This window comes from Sinohyriopsis cumingii, chromosome 12 (assembly GCF_028554795.1).
Source record: "Sinohyriopsis cumingii isolate HCF-2022 chromosome 12, ASM2855479v2, whole genome shotgun sequence".
Lineage (NCBI taxonomy): Eukaryota > Metazoa > Mollusca > Bivalvia > Unionida > Unionidae > Sinohyriopsis > Sinohyriopsis cumingii.
In genome coordinates this window covers 101,956,393-101,976,386 of record NC_142972.1, presented here as the reverse complement: position 1 = coordinate 101,976,386, position 19,994 = coordinate 101,956,393, and the positions used below count along the sequence as shown (strand labels likewise).

Below are 19,994 nucleotides of genomic sequence, written 5' to 3'. Positions count from 1 at the left end.
TGTTTACATAACGAAATGCATTCCAATAGTAAAAGGTCAACTGTAATAGCCTACCTATAAAAAATCAAGTCATTGACTACATCTTAGATTTCTTCGCCTGTCTCTTGTACAGCTGTTCGGGAGCATCTCTGAGGAGTGTCCAGCAGTAGTCAGCCAGCATTGTAGTGGACCATTTTCCCTGGTATCTTTGTTCCATTGTTGCGATATCTTGATGAAAACGTTCGCCGTGTTCATCACTAACAATACCACAGTTGCTAGGAAAGAAATCCAAATGGGAATGAAGGAAGTGAATCTTTAGAGACATATTGCAGCCAAGTTTCTTATACTTCATCAACATGTCTTCTACTAGTTCCTTATAGTTTTCTGCCTTAACATTTCCGAGGAAGTTTGTAGAAACTAGGCGAAAAGCATTCCATGCTTGTTTCGCGTCACCTTCCAGCAAGTTGTTGAACCGGTCATCTTTGAAAAGCTCTCGAATCTGAGGACCCACAAAAACTCCCTCTTTAATCTTTGCTTCGCTGAGTCGAGGGAATTTTTCATGCAGGTATCGGAATGCTGGCAAAGTCCGGTCAATGGCTTTCACGAAGTTCTTCATCAAACCTAGTTTGATGTGAAGGGGTGGTAGCAAGATTTTCTGAGCCTCAACCAGAGCTGGGTGTTGGATATTCTTCTCTCCAATGGCTACATTCTGCCTGTGAGTCCATTCCTTCCTCATGTAGTGCATTTCCCTTGCTCGGCTATCCCACTCGCATAAGAAACACATGTATTTTGTATATCCTTGCTGCAGTCCCATTAAAAGGGCAACTACCTTCAAATCACCACAGAGGTGCCAGCTGTACTTGTTATACTCAATGGAATTCAGTAGCTGCCTTAAGTTATCATATGTCTCTTTCATGTGGACAGCATACGCTACTGGAATAGATGGAAGAATGTTTCCATTGTGCAAAAGCACAGCCTTGAGACTCAGTTTCGAAGAGTCCACAAATAGTCTCCATTCTTGTGGGTCATGAGTGATTTTTAAAGCATTCATGAGGCCCTCAATATCGGAACAGAATATCAGATTACTATCCTTTCTGAAGAAAGGCTCCAATTGCTGGTGGCGCTTTCGATATGCAGTAATTGTGACATCTTCTTCTAGAAGATTCCATTGTTGGAGTCTTGATCCTAGCAATTCTGCCTTGTTCTTTGATAAGTCCAAATCACGAATCAGGTCATTTAGTTCTTCCTGTGTTATTCTGTGTGGGGTTGATGATGCACCACAGTGAAAATCTGGATCACTGCATGCTGATGGACCAGGAGAAGAACAGGTCGACTCACCTTTGTCTTCGTCAGATGAATCAAGAGAATATTCTGCTGGAGGTTCTGGAATAGGAAGTCCCTCACCATGTGGAACTGGTCTCAATGCAGACGGAATGTTTGGGTAGACTATTCTCGACTTCTTTCGCTTCGTTATTCCGCCGGAAAGAGGAGGAACCAAGCAGAAGTAACAGTCATTTAGGTGGTTGCTTGGCTCTCTCCACACCATTGGGACTGCAAACGGCATTGATGACCTTTTGCAATTCAACCACTGTGAAAGCTGTGTTGTACATGTAGCACAGCATATATGCGGAGCCCAAGGCTTGTCTTGGTCACCAACCTTGCATCCGAAGTAAAGATGATATGCCTTCTTCACTTGAGAATTGATACTTTTCTTCTGGTTGGCAAATGTCACTTCCCCACAAATATAGCAAAAATTGTCCGCGGTATTAACACACTTTCGAGGCATTACTGTTCTTTATTGTACGTAAATGGATAAAATAATAAGTTTTATGTAACAGTAGCTTGAACTGTCTCGCACAACGTCTAAAATATTTTAAATGCTGAACCTATCTGATTGGGCTTTATATAGTACACTGCCTACGTCAGCTTCAGCAGCCGCCTGGCATTAGTATAATAGGCCTACACATGTATAGTACACTGCTGACGTCAACTTACTTCAGCAGCCGCATGGCATTAGTATTGCACTGCATCAGAAAATGATGCAATCAACTGTGGATGATGTGAGCATGATGGTATTATGCAATGTTACATCATTATTCCGGATGTTGCTGCAGTCCTACTGGAGAAATTTACACAGTGAAACATAGAAAATGAGGTATATGAATATCTTCAAAACGAGAGCCAATACAAATTTTTCACGGTTATATTCGTGTTCGGCACACCAAAATACTACAGATTAGGGCCTTTTCAAGTCAGTAATGATTTCACTGTTGACCAGTGTAACCTGGGTAATACAAAGGACACTGGATACCCCATTGATAATAACCTGGGTAATACAAAGGACACTGGATACCCCATTGATAATAACCTGGGTAATACAAAGGACACTGGATACCCCTTATACAATGTTTCCAAGTTGAGACAGAGACACAAACTAACGACCACAGTTCAAGGCTTGTGTTGTGTGTGCATTTATTCATTGTCACAGGGGCTTGTATTGTTGCTGTCAATTTACTTGTCATGCATATACTGTATAATAATACAAATACTATATACTAATTCAACGGATGACACTTCTCTCCTTTCTTGCATGGCCTATTTAAGAATCACTGCTGATATTTCAAGCTAGATTTTGAGTATCATAATAAACTTGGTAGCTATGATTAGCTCAGGCTTTGAGTTTGTATGCTTGTCCAAAGTTTGGCTTACTATCATACCTTTGATGAATGCCAGATAAAGATGTAAAATGTTTAGCAAATGTCAACTGGGTACCCATTGATTCTAATGATTGGATACCCGGATACCCGATCAAAAGTAAATTATATTAAATTCGAACTGCTTTGCTATAAGTTCTTCCATGTCAAATCCTCGAGAGGTAAAAGTATAACTATTACTAATATAAGTGGTAAAAAGGAAAATCTAAGCATAAAAAGAGTAATCTATATATTACATGTCATAATTACAGAAAGCCATATTAAAAACATACATTTATTTTTGCAACTTACCTGGATTTGCTGCAGTTAAAAGTTTTTTCTCAAATTAGCTAAACATGTGGATTAGTACAATAATACAGACACAAAACAAAATGATACATTATTTATAAACAACATTCATTGTAACTAGTCTACATCACATATTTAACTTTTACTGAAAGGTTGTGAAGTCAAGTCCAAACATTTTGAATGCTGTATTACATCACTCTTGGATTCCTCTTTCAAAATTTGTAATGTGCTTTTGATTTTCCTTTTTCTGATGCAACATGTTCTTCATTATAATAAAATTTCTTTCCTCAAACATCTTTTAGTGATGTAACATCCACCATTCACATCGAACCACCGACCCACGAGAAGCTACTAGCAAGCTCAGACAACCTGTAATTTCTAGCAGAACTACATTTAAACCGACCTGTAAAATTGTCTTCCTTCTTTCCCTAGCATTGTTGAGAAGGAGTGAAATCCATGCTTTCTCAGCAGAAAAGAGTTGTTTGTGCTTTATTTGTAACTATGATTCTGTCTCTTTTGTGCTAACATAAACTTCAGGCCTAGAATCTGCTACATTTTGTAACATCTCTTCCTCCTAAAATTCTCAGTCATAATTATGCTGACAAAGATCAGTTTAGACTCTTGCCCAGTTAGAGGTCTATACTTATATCATTCGAACTTATAGAGAGGTATTTCCAATATTTTTGCCATCTCAACTCTGTCTGCGTGGGTTCGAGTCTTGCATTCAGCCAATGTGGGTATGTGAGAAAGCTTGCCAGTAGCTTCTTGTGGGTCGGTGGTTCTTTCCAGGGTTTACCCGGGTTCTTCCTTCACCATTAATACTGGCTGCCATGTATAGCCTATCGTGTGCTGAAAAATGGCGCTAAACCCCACAACAACAACAACAGCAACCTTGATTAATGATACACCATATGATAGTGATAGTGAGGGTACCTTTCAGTCCATTTGTATCAGACTAAAATTTACCTTTGATTAAAGGGACCCTGAGTGGCTGAATGGTCTAAAGCACTTACCATTAAGGATAACCGCCATCTCACCTCTTTCTGTGTGGGTTCGAATCTTGGATTTGGCTAGTGTGAGTATGTGAGAAAAGCCTGCCAGTAGCTTCTCGTTGTTCAGTGATTCTTTCCAGTGTTTTCTCAGGTTCTTCCTCCATCATTTATACTGGCTGCCATGTATAGCCTATCATGTGCTGAAAAATAGCATTAAAGCCTACAGCAACAACAACAGCCTTTGATTAATGGTACACCATAGTGAGGGTACCTTTCAGTCCAGTTGTATCAGACCCATATTTATCTTTGAATAATGGTACACCATAGTGAGAGTGACTTTCAGTCCATACCCACATTTACCTTTGCTTAATGGTACACTTTATTAAGGTTATCACATTTACCTTTGCTTGATGGTACACTTTAGTAAGGGTATCCCATTTACCTTTGCTATATGTACACTTTAGTAATGGTAACGTTTAGTACAGTTGTAGTAGACCCACAAACTGTTAAACCATACTTCAGGCAGCAGTAGAAAAACTTGATGACAAGAATGACAAGTTCACTATACAGGCCTTTAGACTGGCTAATTCAGCAATACAATAAAATATCTGAGAGAATTGTATCACTGCCATAACATTATGGTTATTTGGGGGAAAAAACTCAAATTCAGCAATAAAATTAAACATCTATGAGGGAATTGTATTACTGCCATAACATTATAGTTGTGGGGGGGGGGATAAAACTGGCAAATTCAGCAATACAATTAAACATCTGTGAGAGAATTGTATTACTGCCATAACATTACAGTTATATGGGGGATAAAACTATTTTAGCAATACTTGCCGGATAAATGATGCAGAATTCCCTCCGCCAACGATGCTCATATTCCCCTAAGTTTCAGTCCTGGTAAAATAAGGCTGATATTCCAGTTGTTGAAGTAGACTAAGGTATCAAACTAGGATCATCTTAATTTTATTATAGACCTTCAGTTACTAATTGGAGCAAGGAATACTGTTCTTGGGGTCCTGGGCAGGGACTAGAACCATGGCAGTGCGATGATGACAGATATATATTACATAATTACATAACTTAAAACTTACCCTCCCTCCAAGAAAATACCCAGCCAAACCAAAATATATTTTTGTCTTAACAAAGCATTATAAGATCAGAAAATTTTCTGTGTTAACTTAGACATATATACCTTTTGTTCTTACCCATTTGTTGTAATAAAACGAGTTCATGACAAGACCATTGTTTGAGACTATGAAGCCTGATTTGTAGAATCAGTGTATGGCATACTGTAAATAGTTAAACCCAGTTTGAAATTCATACTTGATTTGCCATAACGGTGATATGGTCCTACTTAGATCTGGACTGTTTCACATCATTTCCGCAAGGGAGTATTACCAGTCTTGTTTAATTTGTTTAGACAGTAAAACCAGCAAAAGGAAATGAGTCAGAGACAGAATCTGAGACATCTGAAACAGTACAGTTCACCGAGTCCACCACATCAATACCAGCTGTCACTGCCTCCAATCAACAACCCAAGGCCTCAACCATCCCAGGAGCTGGGAAGATCTTTGAACCACAGAATACAAAAGGGGTAGCAGTGGCAATGCCTGTCTTGAGCACTACAGGTAGGTAAATGGGATGGGTAAAATCCATAAATAATTGTTGCAGTATAAGTGATGCACTTTTCTCTGATCGGTTATGGTCCTGTGGTTTGATCAGTTTACTATTCTTTCAATAAGACTTGAGACAAATGTCATAGTAAAACAGGTTGGTCATTGATATTGGTTAATTTAGAAAATGATTCAATCTGGGGAACCAGTAAGAAGAGTCTGTTTAAGGATGGTAATCATGTAATAATGTAATAACAGGTATGAATTCTACCTTAAGCTTGCTTCTGTTCTGATCTGTGGTTATTTAAAATAGGTGATCACAAAATATGTGTGTAATTTCTACAATAATTTTTTAAGGTTCTGATAAAATATTTCTTTGCCAGTACTTCCTGTGTGTTGTACAAGGAGTGTGAGTGATATTAAGTTCTGATTGTTAGCTTTTGTTTACCCTAGACTGGAACAAACAATCCAAATTCAGTGTAACATAATTCATTGCATGACACACCAGAAGTGTTCCCATCAAATTTAATCTAAGTAAACAAGATATGAATCAGCAGAGTAACTTGGCATGAAGGTGATTATTCAGTGATGAGTAAAGTACTTCATTATACATGGGGATACATTTGGAATGTCTCCTTTATGATGAAAGTGATTATTGAATGATCAGTAAACTACTTCATTATACATGGGGACGCGTTTGGAATGTCTCATTTATGATGAAAGTGATTATTGAATGATGAGTAAAGTACTTCATTATGCATAGGGGACACATTTGGAATGTCTTCTTTATAATGAAAGTGATTATTCAATGAGTAAAGTACTTCATTATACATGGGGACACATTTGGAATGTCTCCTATAATTAGGATGGAATTGGTGATTTGGGGAGGTGGACATTAGACACCACGTTACCTTGTGTTAATTTGTAGAGGGGAAACATGGGTCTATCAACATTCCTTTCTTGTTACTGATAAACGTGAGTGCCTGTGCCTGCCACACGTTTCTCAGTGTAAATAATGAAGAGGTAAACGACTAATAATTGTTCATGACTGATGAATACTAAAGTAAGTTGTGTTTGGTATGTATTGTTTTCTATCGATTCTCCACCTCTTATATCGATAATCATATTGGTATGGAAAAAGTATTAATGCATTGCTAAATTGAGGTATCATCTCACCCCAAGCATTCTGGATGACATTGAGAAATCACATTGATGTAATAGACGTAATCCATCCAGTCATCAAGACTCAAAAACATACACATACATAAATCATTTCACCCCTAGTATTATGAGTTGACACATGGAACATACATTGATTTAACAGATGTAATATTTCCAGTCATCAAGACACACAAACATACAAATACATGAATCATTTCACCCCTAGCACTATGAGTGACACATGGAACATACATTGATTTAATAGATGTAATATATCCAGTCATCAGGTCACACACAAACACATACAGATGTACACATTTTCACATTTACATAGGTATTGGAAATTATTTACAATTTAATCTAGGTTTCCCTGGGATTTCAGTCTTTTACCTCGTGTGACTTAGATTGAGTCTTATTCCACTCAGTAAAGTTTATTCAGTTGTTGTGGACTATTAGGTCAGTAGGAAATACCATTTTTAGTGTTGTAAATATTCACAAAATATGAATGGATTAAATAAACATTGATTACTAATTGTCTGCTGAAAAACAGTAGTATTTCCCCACTTCTTTTACCCTTATACACACACACACACACACACACTTCCCAACCCTACCCTGCCAGCCTGGTGGACTAACATTGATTACATGTGCTAATTGTCTGCAGCAAAGCATTATTTCCCCATCCCACTTCTTCTGTTATATATATAGATTTCCCTACCGAACCCGGCCAGCCTGGTGGAATGACATTCTAATTCCAAAAGCAGTACACTTATTTGTCTAGTGAATATATTCCACGATCACATCAACTTTATGAATATATTTCTGCCACCTCTCAAATCAAGCCCTACTTAAAGACAAACATTGGTCTTATTTGTTTGTATCATATAGGCAAAAAGCATGATCTTTCGCCATTATCTCTTCTTACTGTTGCTGCAAGTTTAGTTTGATTTGAATAGATCAAAATCCCTCAATAGGTTTCCAAAATGAAATGTGCCCTCGTTCTTTACATGACACAATTCAGATAACTTCCAGCCATTCATCCAGACCTTGCTGAAATTGTTATCGTAAGAAACCTATTTCCTGATAGCTTTTGCTTCAGCATCCTGGGTGAATGATTTATCTGCCATTTCAGTCAACGCTAAGAAAAACTATCTTCAGTTCCAATCAGATGGTTAGGCAATCCTCATAATGCAAACAGGTTTTGTATCAAAGAACCAGTTACAGTCAGTGACAGTTGTCATCCACTCCCTCCCATTTATAATTATGTCTGTGCCCCCAAGTACTACTTGAACTGCATATATACATGTTGTGGTAATTTCACGTCACTCTTGCCCATGAAAACAGTCGGGCAGGATATCACCTCTCAAGCCCAATATTCTTGGAATGCTACATGATGGGCGTAACCTGATGGGTCAAAATATCAGAATACTGAAGTATTGTTAAAGGCATGTTAAAAATCCAAATAATACGCACTTTTGCATATTTTTCTGATGTTAATATGATTGGGAAACATTCAGAGGAGAAGGCAATTATTTTCTTCTAGTAAATTCTATTCCTCCAAGAATACTTATCCAATCACATTGATTTAAGACCTTTGATCTGGGTGGTCTAAAGTACTTGCTATTACCAAACACTGCCATCTCGCCTCTGTCTACATGGGTTTGAATCTTGGACTTGGCCATTGTGGGTCCACCACCAGTTATACTAGTCCAGGGATCATCCTGGGCTTCACCAATGTCGCAAATTGCGATTTTTTTTCCTTATTGGCGACAAAAATATCCCATCTGGCGATTTTTTTGGCGACAGACATTTTGGTTATTTAATTTGTACATACAACCATAGATTTGGACTGGATAAATTAAAAGGGAGAACGAAAGGAAGCCACAAACTTGACTAAGCAATGCATTGGAATCAATCTGTTACACAAACAATCCTTTGTTCGTATTGACAACCCCATCTTTACAGTGCATTGTTACATCATAATCTGCTTATGCTGCCATCTGGGCTGAGTATGCTGTGATACAGTCAATCATGCTACCGAACTATACCTACAACTGACCGACTTCTGAAGACGCGAATAGAACAGATACAATTAATTGAATGGTTTTTTTACATATACCAGTACAATAGTTTTGCTGAACCTTCATAGAAAACTGATAACCTTTGAAGTACCGACTACTGTGTATAAATATAAAGCAAATGGAAAAATCTCAATCACAATTATGTCTGTCGCCAGTGCAGCATTTTACTCATTGATCTTTTCCTTTTGCCATCAATCCGTGTTACGGCTGCTGAGGCTTAAACTCCGAAACAAGAAATAGCACAAAACAAAAACAACAACCAGTTTTGCATAATTAATAATAATTATTTATTTCTCAAAATACAAGAGTGAAAGAATCTCTAAATTGGGTGTGAATTTATGCTTATATATACGGTCCAATATTGCCAGGTGTTGATTCGTGTAAGTTTCATTCGTGGGAATGTAGATACTATTTTGTTTGTCGAGAAAATTTATACAGCATTCAGTGATCATTTTTGGGATTTAGGAAGCAATTCACTACAAGCTTTGTTAAGCTAGCCATGGGAGGGGGGCTGCTGATAGACTACTGGTGTCACCTGTCAGTGCTGTGGACTGTGAACGTGGATTCAGTAAGATGAACCTCATAAAAACTGACATCAGAAATAAACTCTGCATCTCATCTCTCGAGAATTTCATGAGAATCAGCATGTACAGATGTGAAAAATTAGACTTTGAAACTGCATTCAACAAGTGGGTAGCCCTAAAATTGCGACGGATCTTCATGTAACACTTTGTAACATTTTGTTAATGCTTGTTGTAATTAAAGAATTAAGTAACCCATCTTTTGTAATTTTCATTGCCTGTTACATTAATAGACTAAATTAACACTTGGAAAAATGTACACTACTTGTTCTGGCGACACTTTTTGAAAATTGGCGACAAAATATTGAGGTTGGCGATTTTTTTGGCGACAGCTTTTTAAAAGCCAGGACCATCCCTGCTAGTCACCATTTATAGCCTATCCAGCTATATTGTGCTTGATGATTTGCCATTCTCATTCTTGAGAAGATAACAATAATTGCCATTCCAATTCTTGACAAGATAACAATAAATGCCATTTGGAGCAAAGGTCAGTCCATTTTTTCTGCATATACCGCCCTCCTCCTAGTAGAAAAAACAAGCTGGCTGACTCTTTCTTTTTGGAGCAGTTTACGAATATCCTGGACTATGGAAATTCAATAGGTGGCAACCTGATTATTGTTGGAGATTTCAACTTTCACTTTGACTGTCCCGGAAACTCAAATACATCAAAAACTCATAGATTCCATTAAGGTTTTCAACCTCAAACAGTCAGTTAACCAACCAACCCATAAACACGGTTAGATTTTAGACTGGATTCTTCATAGACCTGACGATACCATTCTACGGTCCTCCCTGGTATCCCATGACCTTGCATCAGATCAGCTCTACATTATATGCCATCTTAATGTATCAGTCCCTAACCCTCCACCTTTATCTGCTACTAAGAGTAACCTCCGTATGATAAATAGAACCAAACTAATGCACGACATCCAAGCTAACCTAACAACTTGCTTACTCCTACTGCAGAACAAATCAGTAACTGTCTATGTTCATTACTTGACAAAGATGCCCCAGCTGCCAAGTGCAGAGTATCAATTCAAAAGTGTTCTCCATGGTATAGCAGTGTTAGGGACCAGCTTCGCACTGCTAAAATAGACCGCCGTAAAGTTGAGAGGCTCTGGCTTTCCACCAGACTCACTATTTATAAGCAAATCTATGAAGTCGCTAAGAAGGATGTCACAAATATAGTCCATGCAGCAAAATCAGCCCACTACACTACTAAGATCATGGAAAGTTCCAGCTGCAAAGAGCTCTTCGAGATTACTAACAAGCTAATGTCAAGGAACAAATCAACACCACTTCCAACTACCTTCTCTCCAGTCAACCTTCCGGACATGTTTGCAAATTTCTTCCATGATAAAGTACAAACCATTAGAGATAAGCTTGACACCACAATTTCAATTGACTCGTCGTCACCATACTGTTGGGATACAGAATTTGAGCGGCAACCATTAGCAGCATTTAAATCTGTCTCTATGGATTTCTTGCGTACAATCGTGATGAAGAGTGCACCAAAGTTATGTGAACTTCATCCAATTCCAATATCACTGCTGCTTGAGTGCTTAGATCCAGTATTGCCTTCACTAACTGATGTTTTTAATACCTCTCTCTCATCTGGGGAATTCCCATAATTTTTCAAAACTGCCATTGTAAAGCCTCTGCTGAAGAAACCAACACTAGGCCATAACGATTTAAAGAACTACCACTCAGTTTCTAATCTCCCATTCATTTAAAAAATCTTAGAAAAGGTTATTATATCCCAGCCTGTATCTCATCTAAATTCAAATAGTCTTTTTAGCAATGTACAGTCTGCATATCGCCCTTGCCACAGTACTGAAACAACTCGTTTAAAAGTAGTTAATGACATTCTCTCTGAGTTGGATAGCGGACAGATTACAGTCCTTACCCTCCTTGATTTGTCTGCAGCATTTGACACATAGACCATGATATATTACTTCACTGTCTCCAGCATGTATTTGGCATTCAAGATACAGCCTTATGCTGATGACACCCAAATATACAAATCTAGCCACCCAACTGAAGTTGATGCTACCATCCAAGGTGTAGAGAGGTGCATTTCTGATGTGAAATCATGGATGACTTGTAACAAGCTGCAGATGAATGATGATAAAACTGAGGCCATTTTGATCACAACACAAAGACTTTCTCATTCACATCCTTTACCTCAAACAATATATATCAGCAATGCCAACATTAAATTCACACAATCAGTACGAAACCTCGGTGTTACTCTGGACAGTACTCACACATTGCACCAACATGTAATGAACATATGCAAGGCTGCATATATATCTTGAGTTCAGACGCATCAGCTCAATTCGCAAATATATTTCGGTTGATGCCACTAAAACACTTGTGTGTTCATTAGTACTTTCAAGACTGGACTATTTTAACTCAATTCTGTCTGGTTCATCTCAATATCTACTCCAGAAACTTCAAAAAGTTCAAAACACAGCTGCTCGGATCATACTTAGAGTACCATGATCAGAGCGCACCTCCCTGCTGCTCCGCACCCTACACTAGCTATACATTCCATCCAGAATCAAACACAAAATTTGTTCTTTGTGCTACATTTCAGTGTCGGACTCTAGTCCAACATACCTATCTGACCTCACCCATGTGTACACACCAGCAAGATACTTACGTTCCTCTTCTGACAATCGTATACTCATTATTCCCACTATGAAAACAAAGTCATATGGACAGCGTTCTTTTGCATACCAGGGCCCAGTAACGTGGAATGAATTGCCAAATAAACTTAGACATAAAGACACAGTGATCACATTCAAGAGGGCTCTCAAAAACTCACTTATTTCGCCTGCAAGAACAAACTTAAAGACCTAATAATGTTTCCTACCTGTAATATTCTCAGCATATTTTTATTTTTTAATGTTTTTCTAATTTCGTGCTGTTTGTTTTTGTAATAATATTATTATGTTTCTTATCTTATAGGTGTTGTCTAATATTGTAAAGCGCTTAGAGCTTCTAAAGATTAGGCGCTATACAAAGTCCTCATTATTATTATTATTATACCAGTTCTTGACAAGATACGTGCTAGTAGCTGGTGGTTCGAATTCAACATTTTCAGCTATTTCAGGATGCTCCATTTGATTGGATGCATGACTTGTATTGATAATTTGCATCAGAGCTTGAATTCTGATACCAAGGATAGAATTTTGTTATCTAACATAAATGGATAATGAAGGATAATTTCTCATCTTACTGAATGAATAGTAAGTTATAAGTAGAAAGGTGATCATGAGTACTGATGTAAGTTTGAAGACAGAATGGTGATCATGAGTACTGAAGTAAGTTTGAGTTCAAAATAGTGATCATGAGTACTGATGTAAGTTTGGAGACAGAATGGCGATCTTGAGTACTGATGTAATTTTGAAGTCAAAATGGCGATCATGAGTACTGATGTAAGTTTGAGTTCAAAATAGTGATCATGAGTACTGATGTAAGTTTGAAGTCAAAATGGTGATTATGAGTATTCATGTAAGTTTGAAGACAGAATGGTTATTATGGGTACTGATGTAAGTTTTGAGACAGAATGGTGATCATGAGTACTGATCTAAGTTTGGAACAGCAGGTCATTCATTGCAGTTTTCTCACTGTGCTTTAGTAGTTTGGTTTGCAGTTTAAACACATACCAGCCTACAAAGAGAACAGTGGTTGTGAGAGTTAAAGTAATACAAAGTTTGCAAATGTTATACTGCATATAGCTTTTGAAGTGATATTAGTAGGTTAAACAAGTCTAACTTTACCCTTTAGGATTAATTTTAATGGGAAAAAATAACTATATATTCCTTGATTCAACTCTGATAACTAATACATTTACCCCATATTAGGTCTACTGGTCATAAGCCAGTAGATCTTACGTGATCGACTACTGTCTGTCATCAGTCATTGATTAATCTGTTAGGAAAAGCTTGATATCACTACTCTAAAAATACTTATAGGATGGCCATGAAACTTTGCACACGTGTCCATTCGAGGATCTACTTGAGACTGTGATGAAAATAGTATTGCTTGTACATCATTATGAATTTCCCATCTTCAATTTGTGTTATCTCCGCTCCTCCTGAATGGTCATACAAGCATGGGATTCACTTAAATGTTAAATCTAGTTGGTCCTAATTTAAAATGGTTTTTATCTGATGTTCAGTATAGCCACCATGGCAACCATTTTATAAATATTGTTATCACTATTCCTGCTGAATTAAGTCTTTGTGATGTTCACTATAGCCGCCATGGCAACCATCTTATAAATCTTGTTATCACTATTCCTTCTGAATTAAGTCTTTGTGATGTTCAGTATAGCAATCATGGCAACCATCTTATAAATCTTGTTTTCACCATTCCTTCTGAATTAAGTCTTTGTGATGTTCACTATAGCCGCCATGGCAACCATCTTATAAATCTTGTTTTCATTATTTCTTCTGAATTAAGTCTTTGTGATGTTCAATATAGCCACAATGGCAACGATCTTATAAACCTTGTTATCACAATGTCTTCTAAATTAAGTCTTTGTGATGTTCACTATAGCCAGCATGGCAACCATCTTATAAATCTTGTTATCACTATTCCTTCTGCATTAAGTCTTTGTGATTCATTGAATTCGAATGACTTTACACCACTGTATAACAATAGGAATTAACAAGATTATACTGCATTTCTATCCTAAACATGTTCCCATACACCTATGGGGTAATATAACTGATGTAAGGTTGATAGGTTTTAGGGACTACAGTTAGTGTATATAGTATGGTAGATCAAACAGTTGTTCTCTGCCTGAGTTTCATTACAGGGTTCCTACACTACTGGGAAATCAGAAAAAAGTTGGGAGAAATAATAATTTTTTTCCTGACCGTGAAAAGTCCTTGCATTTTGCAAATATTGTTGTAGGTCTGGAAAAACCAGGGAATTTTCTGCCACAACTTAGCACTCGAAACAATTACATAATTGAGTCATAACTAAATTGATCATGATTTAAATTTAACGACTTCTGACCAGAATATTTGGAGGTTGCAGTATATATCATTTGGATACTTGCCATAAACACATTTGATTAGACAATCCAAATGCTCAGTGGATTAGATTCATCTAGTAGACTTTTTTCCCAACAGACAGCTTGATATCCGTATTTTTTCTTACATGGAAGATATGAAAACCAGTCTGTCTAGCATAACAAAGGGCCAAAAAGGTGTCAGCAAAGCGTATCTGCTTACCAGAAGGCCTAGCAAACTTAATCGTTGTGAAATCAAGTCAGACCCGCATTAAATCTATATGAAAATTATTTATTTTTCTCATAAATTGCGAGTAATAAAATCGTTATGTCTTTAATCAGCTGGAAGACAAAATAAAACTAGAACATTGATGAAATTTGACCTGGTACTCATGATTTGCATTGCTAGTCATACAAATAAACAAATTTCACAACCCATATGTTCATGACCTCATGGATACAGTAGTCACATGATATCTAATATCCCATTTCAAATGTTGTAGAAAAAATATTAAATGAAAGTCGCATGCTGGTTGTAATAAAAATATAAAATCGAAAGAACCCAAAATTATAAATATTTATCCCTAGAACAACTGCCAGGGCTTTGTTTTCTCACCCATGCGACTGAGAAATCTAGCTGTTTTGCTAATCTTACTTTTCTTATCTCACTCTACTCATCTCAGGCCAGTCGTCTTAGTCAGTGTGTCCATGCACTCAGAACTACTTTAAATAAAGAAAACCTTGTTGTCTTCAGCTGTGCCTGATGTAGTTGTTCTAAAAACAAACAACAACAACAACAACAAGAAATACATAACAAAAAACATAGTAACTTAAGGTCAATCCATCTTTGAGAACAAACCATACAAAACATTTTGAGAGAGACACACACGTGCACACGATGTCAAGTTATTTGGTATTTTGTTTGTTAGTTTAACACGGCATGGTGAATTTTATCCTATCTGCAGGCCTAACTAAGTACATTTTTCAGGTCAGCGTCATTAAATGTAACTAAAGCTACCTGACTAGTTTTAAATACTTCGTGTGAAACAAATTATATACTGTCAGCTACAATTAATGACGCTGACCTGAAAACTGACTGTGTTACAGATAGGTTAAACTTCTCAATGCTGTGTGGAATGAACTGTGACAGAAAACACTGATCCATGCACATAGACTAGGCTTGCATACTTCATAACCTCGTGGAGAGACAAATAATATAACCACTTGAATGGAATTTCCTTGTCTTGGTCGAAAATCCCAACAAAGATTCTATTTATCAAGGGACACTCAGGCTATACACATTACTGGCCAAAAATCCCAACTCTCTCAACAACTACAGGAAACTTAGTAACAGACAGAAATTTGTTATGTCAAACACGCTTTCTTCTAATTTTGTTAAGCATCTGAAATTGTGCCCCAGTTCAATCAAACATATGCCTACAATCTTTAATGACAAATAATGCATTTACCAGTTAGAAGGAATCATTTTTCCGTCCACACATTAATCCATAAGCAAATCTTACGATAGCATTTGCCACATTTCCAAGGTAGAAAAAGTAATTTTCATATAAATTTATTTAATATATAATATAATTTATAATTATATAATTTTCATATATAATTTTCAGATTGTTGTCCGCAAGGGTCTTTCATACAATCAATATTAATTACAACACAAGTATGTCACAAAAGAGTTTCACCTCCTCCAAATAAAAGGAGTTATATACTTTAGTGAAAAAGATCTCTAATTACCCATGAATTATGTATATGAAATATATTACTCTTCATTACAGCTTGTACTAAGTATAACTACAGTAGAGATGTGTACCCAATATCATTTCATTATTTACAATATAACTTTTCAAAATTGGACCTGATGAAAATGAAACATTTTCTTGTAATAAATATTAATTATTTATTGTTAATTTCATACAACATTCAGATATTAAAATTGATACTACATGTACCTCATTATTATGTGACGTTTTATGTTGTTATTTTTCTTTGCTCACGCATATAAACTGTGTTCTTCTGATACAACATCACATCACAGCGCTCAACATATTTGTATTAATGAGCCACATATAAACATTTGGACGTGAACTATATTACACTTGTGAAGAGTTTATTTTACCTTAAACGGAAATGTTGGGTGAGAAAAATAATCTTGCCTTGTGGGGAGGCAAATAATGTAACCCCTTGACTGGGATTTCTTTGTCTCAGTCTAAACCCCAACATAGATTATATATGTATCACGTGACTACCACGTTAATGTGTGCTCTTTGCTTGATGAATCTGACTGACCAGATTGCAGCGACAGTGACAGGTTTCCTGTCCATGTTCTCCAAATAAATATGTTGAGAATTATATGTTCTTTCTGGTTTTTACAAAGGTATCTGAGTTTCATTTAATATAATTGAATTTTGTACAACATCATCAAAAAAGATTGTGCAGTTGATATCACGTGACTGTTGAGATTTGTGAAGTCATGTGACTAGTAATGCAAATGGCGAGTACAGGATTAAGTTTCGTATGCTGTAGTTTTGTCTAGACTGTGAGTGGATTAAAGACAACGATTATAATACTTGCGATTTCTGAGAAGAAAAAAATCATTTTCCTATTGATTTCATGTAGGTATGAGTCGATATAACATCATTTAAATTTGCTAGGTCCACTAGTAAGCAACTACCATATGCCACTAGGCCTACTGCACAGTGGTAGCAAATTCCAAATGTTCAATATGCAATTTCTCTGACATCACATCCAAACCTAAATGTGCATTGAGTGGGAATATTTTGAGGAAATCCGGATTAGAAAATGGACTGCTATTCGTTTTAAGTCAACTTTGTTGTCCACAATTTCGACTCTTGAGCTGAAATTTGGTGAGAAATTACTACACAGTGTCATGTGGCTGGGAGGATTGGTTTCAGATCTTAAATGGAACACCAGAGAAATGGGCAAATGTCATCCCTTGTATTAAACTAAAAGATGATATGAGCTGTTATCAATAAAAGTTTGGAGGCTGGTTTATCGAATTACAAGAAGACAAGATGATTTCACAGAAAATTCAGTTCTTTGATATAATACAGCAATTAAAATTTGAAGGTCTTCTGTCAAAATTTAAATCAACCCTTTTGTAAATGTTTCTGAAATGATGGATTTTGAACCAAATCGTCTTAAGGAGTTTAAGTTATTTGAAAAATCTTGTTTCGGATTTTATTGGCACAGTTAAATTTTTTCCTCTTACAAAATAAGATTCTAATATTTTGTGTTTATTGTTTTTTCATACTGCAATAGGAAATGTTAATTTGTATAACATGCATATACATTGTTATATAATTATTTAGATTTAAAGGTTTGAAAGGAAACAGAACCAATTTATGTTCATTATGTAACAACATAATGCAGGTCAGCATAGTTAGAATTTGTCTTCTGTACATTGTTATGACCTTACTTGTCCATTTCTAGGAAAATAATCAAACTTGTTTCGTGTGATACATTTTCTGGTTTTGTACACAATCATCTCTTTTGACTGATATATTTTGGAGAGTCTTGAAATGGAACATCTTTAGATTAAGAAAATGCACTTTTGTATGATCTAAAGTATTCTATAATTCCATTCAGTAACGGTCATATGTGAACCTTGAAAAACGTAATTTCTTCCTGGAAAAACCCTGGCAATGACCTGGAAATTTATCTTCAGAAAAGCGTGGAACCATGTACTTGGGTACTTTACAAATTGATGCAACAGATATTTAAAAACCAATTTCCTGTCTGGAAAAATGTATTGTCATTTGAAAATTGATTTCAGCACTAGTTATTTATTAGGAAAAGTAGATGCAGTTATTAGAAATGCTGGTTGTTTTATTTTAAAATAGCGATATTTAGTGATTGACTCTGAAACTAAAGGAGTAGAAGGGACGATTCGATATTATGTCATTAAGACCCTCATCATAAGCAAATTGTTAATGACTAGTTTAATACAATTAAAGGAAGTGGTAACATATATGATTTGTAAAATTGCTGATACATACCTGACAAGCATTTATCAGACATTGATATAAATGATCATCAAATTGTCAATCATGCACTGGCAGAAGTTTGATCATGATGGCTTGTATGTTTGTCAGTTTACACAAATTAATATATATGTCATAGTTTTGTATACTTCAGTGATGTGGTCAATTTCTCAAGTACAGTTGGCCCCTGAGTTATGTTACTTGGTATGTGGATATATCTTCATGTATACAACACCATTTTACCCCAAAAATACCAGTTCAACAAAAACCTGGTGGGAAGCTCTTTGTTAATGCCGTTTAATTATTCTCAGCCTGCCAAGATTGTATTTGCATCATGCATTTTGTACATAGTAATGAATTCTAATAATGATATATTCACTATATTTCTCCCCCCACCTCCAATAAATCTATTCTCAAATTTCATACCAGTTAGAGCCATACAAGCTAAAGACTACATCATAAACAATTCATTTTACAGGTGTGCATACCATCCCAATTGAAACAGGGACAGTTGATGGCTCTTCCATCAACTCCAAACGCTGTTGGAAAATGATTCTTTCGTTCCGATATGTTAGATTTAGGAAACATAAAGATTGCAGCATAAACAATTCATTTTGCAGGTGCCCATGCCTTACCTGCTGAAGATCATCTCAAGAAAGAAAAGAAGTCAGGACTGTTGCCAGGTCGCAAGAAGAGAGCAAAGGTTTGTCTGTCAGTTATGACAATGGTCACAAGTAAAAATGGTTTAGTATTAATATTTCTTCTTGGAATAGTTCTTGTTATCTGCTGTATATAATTATCTGGCAATTGAATGGCTGCAACCATTGATCAGACATAATTATATCCAGTTTTTGGATAATGCTATCCATACATCTGGTTTGTATTCCTGGAATTCAGTGCAAGACTTTCAAAACATTGCTTCTACACAAAGCAATGATAAAGACATTATTAGTACTTTGTCAAATGGTTTTTGTTTATTTAACCTCCATAATAGTCAAAGTAATGGAATGCAGATGTCACTTTTTTGTTGTGGTACAAGGCTTACAGCTAGCGTAGTTTCTCTTGTCACTCTCAACACCATTATGTGCAATGGCTTCAACATCAATGCACATCTTATGGGATTCTCAACTACTTTGACCATCTTTGACTTTTGCAATTAGAATTCACTTTGCTTAATACAGTAGCCTTGGAAAATAATGGGGGAGCAGCCTAACATATAGAACTTTTGGTGCAGCCTGCGAAATCTTGGATTTGTGATCGAATATTGGCACAACTTGCAAATCAAGCTTACATAGGCAAGTAATACAAATTACTGGTGGAATTGTACCTTCACCGGGATGGGATTGACATGCCCTGGATCCAATTGGAAAAGAACAAGACTGCAAAGCAGATAGACACTGAGTACAGGGACCATGTAGAGATCCCTAAGTCAGTGCATGGTAAGCCAAGAGTAATCACATTTTCACAATGGAACAAAACCCAAAAGTACTTTGTCTGGGGTTCCTAGGCATTGTTTCTATTATAGCGC

The 19,994-nt window shown here is 36.4% G+C and overlaps 1 protein-coding gene across 1 annotated transcript in view; it reads left to right on the top strand.

The window, feature by feature from the left end:
* LOC149787118 (uncharacterized) overlaps window positions 1–19,994 on the top strand; it is a 143,402-nt gene that overhangs the window by 72,658 nt on the left and 50,750 nt on the right. The window contains exons 7-8 of the mRNA XM_089977632.1: window positions 5,403–5,610; window positions 19,087–19,169. Coding sequence (XP_089833758.1) covers window positions 5,403–5,610; window positions 19,087–19,169 — 291 coding nt within the window. The remainder of the gene's footprint in view (window positions 1–5,402; window positions 5,611–19,086; window positions 19,170–19,994) is intronic.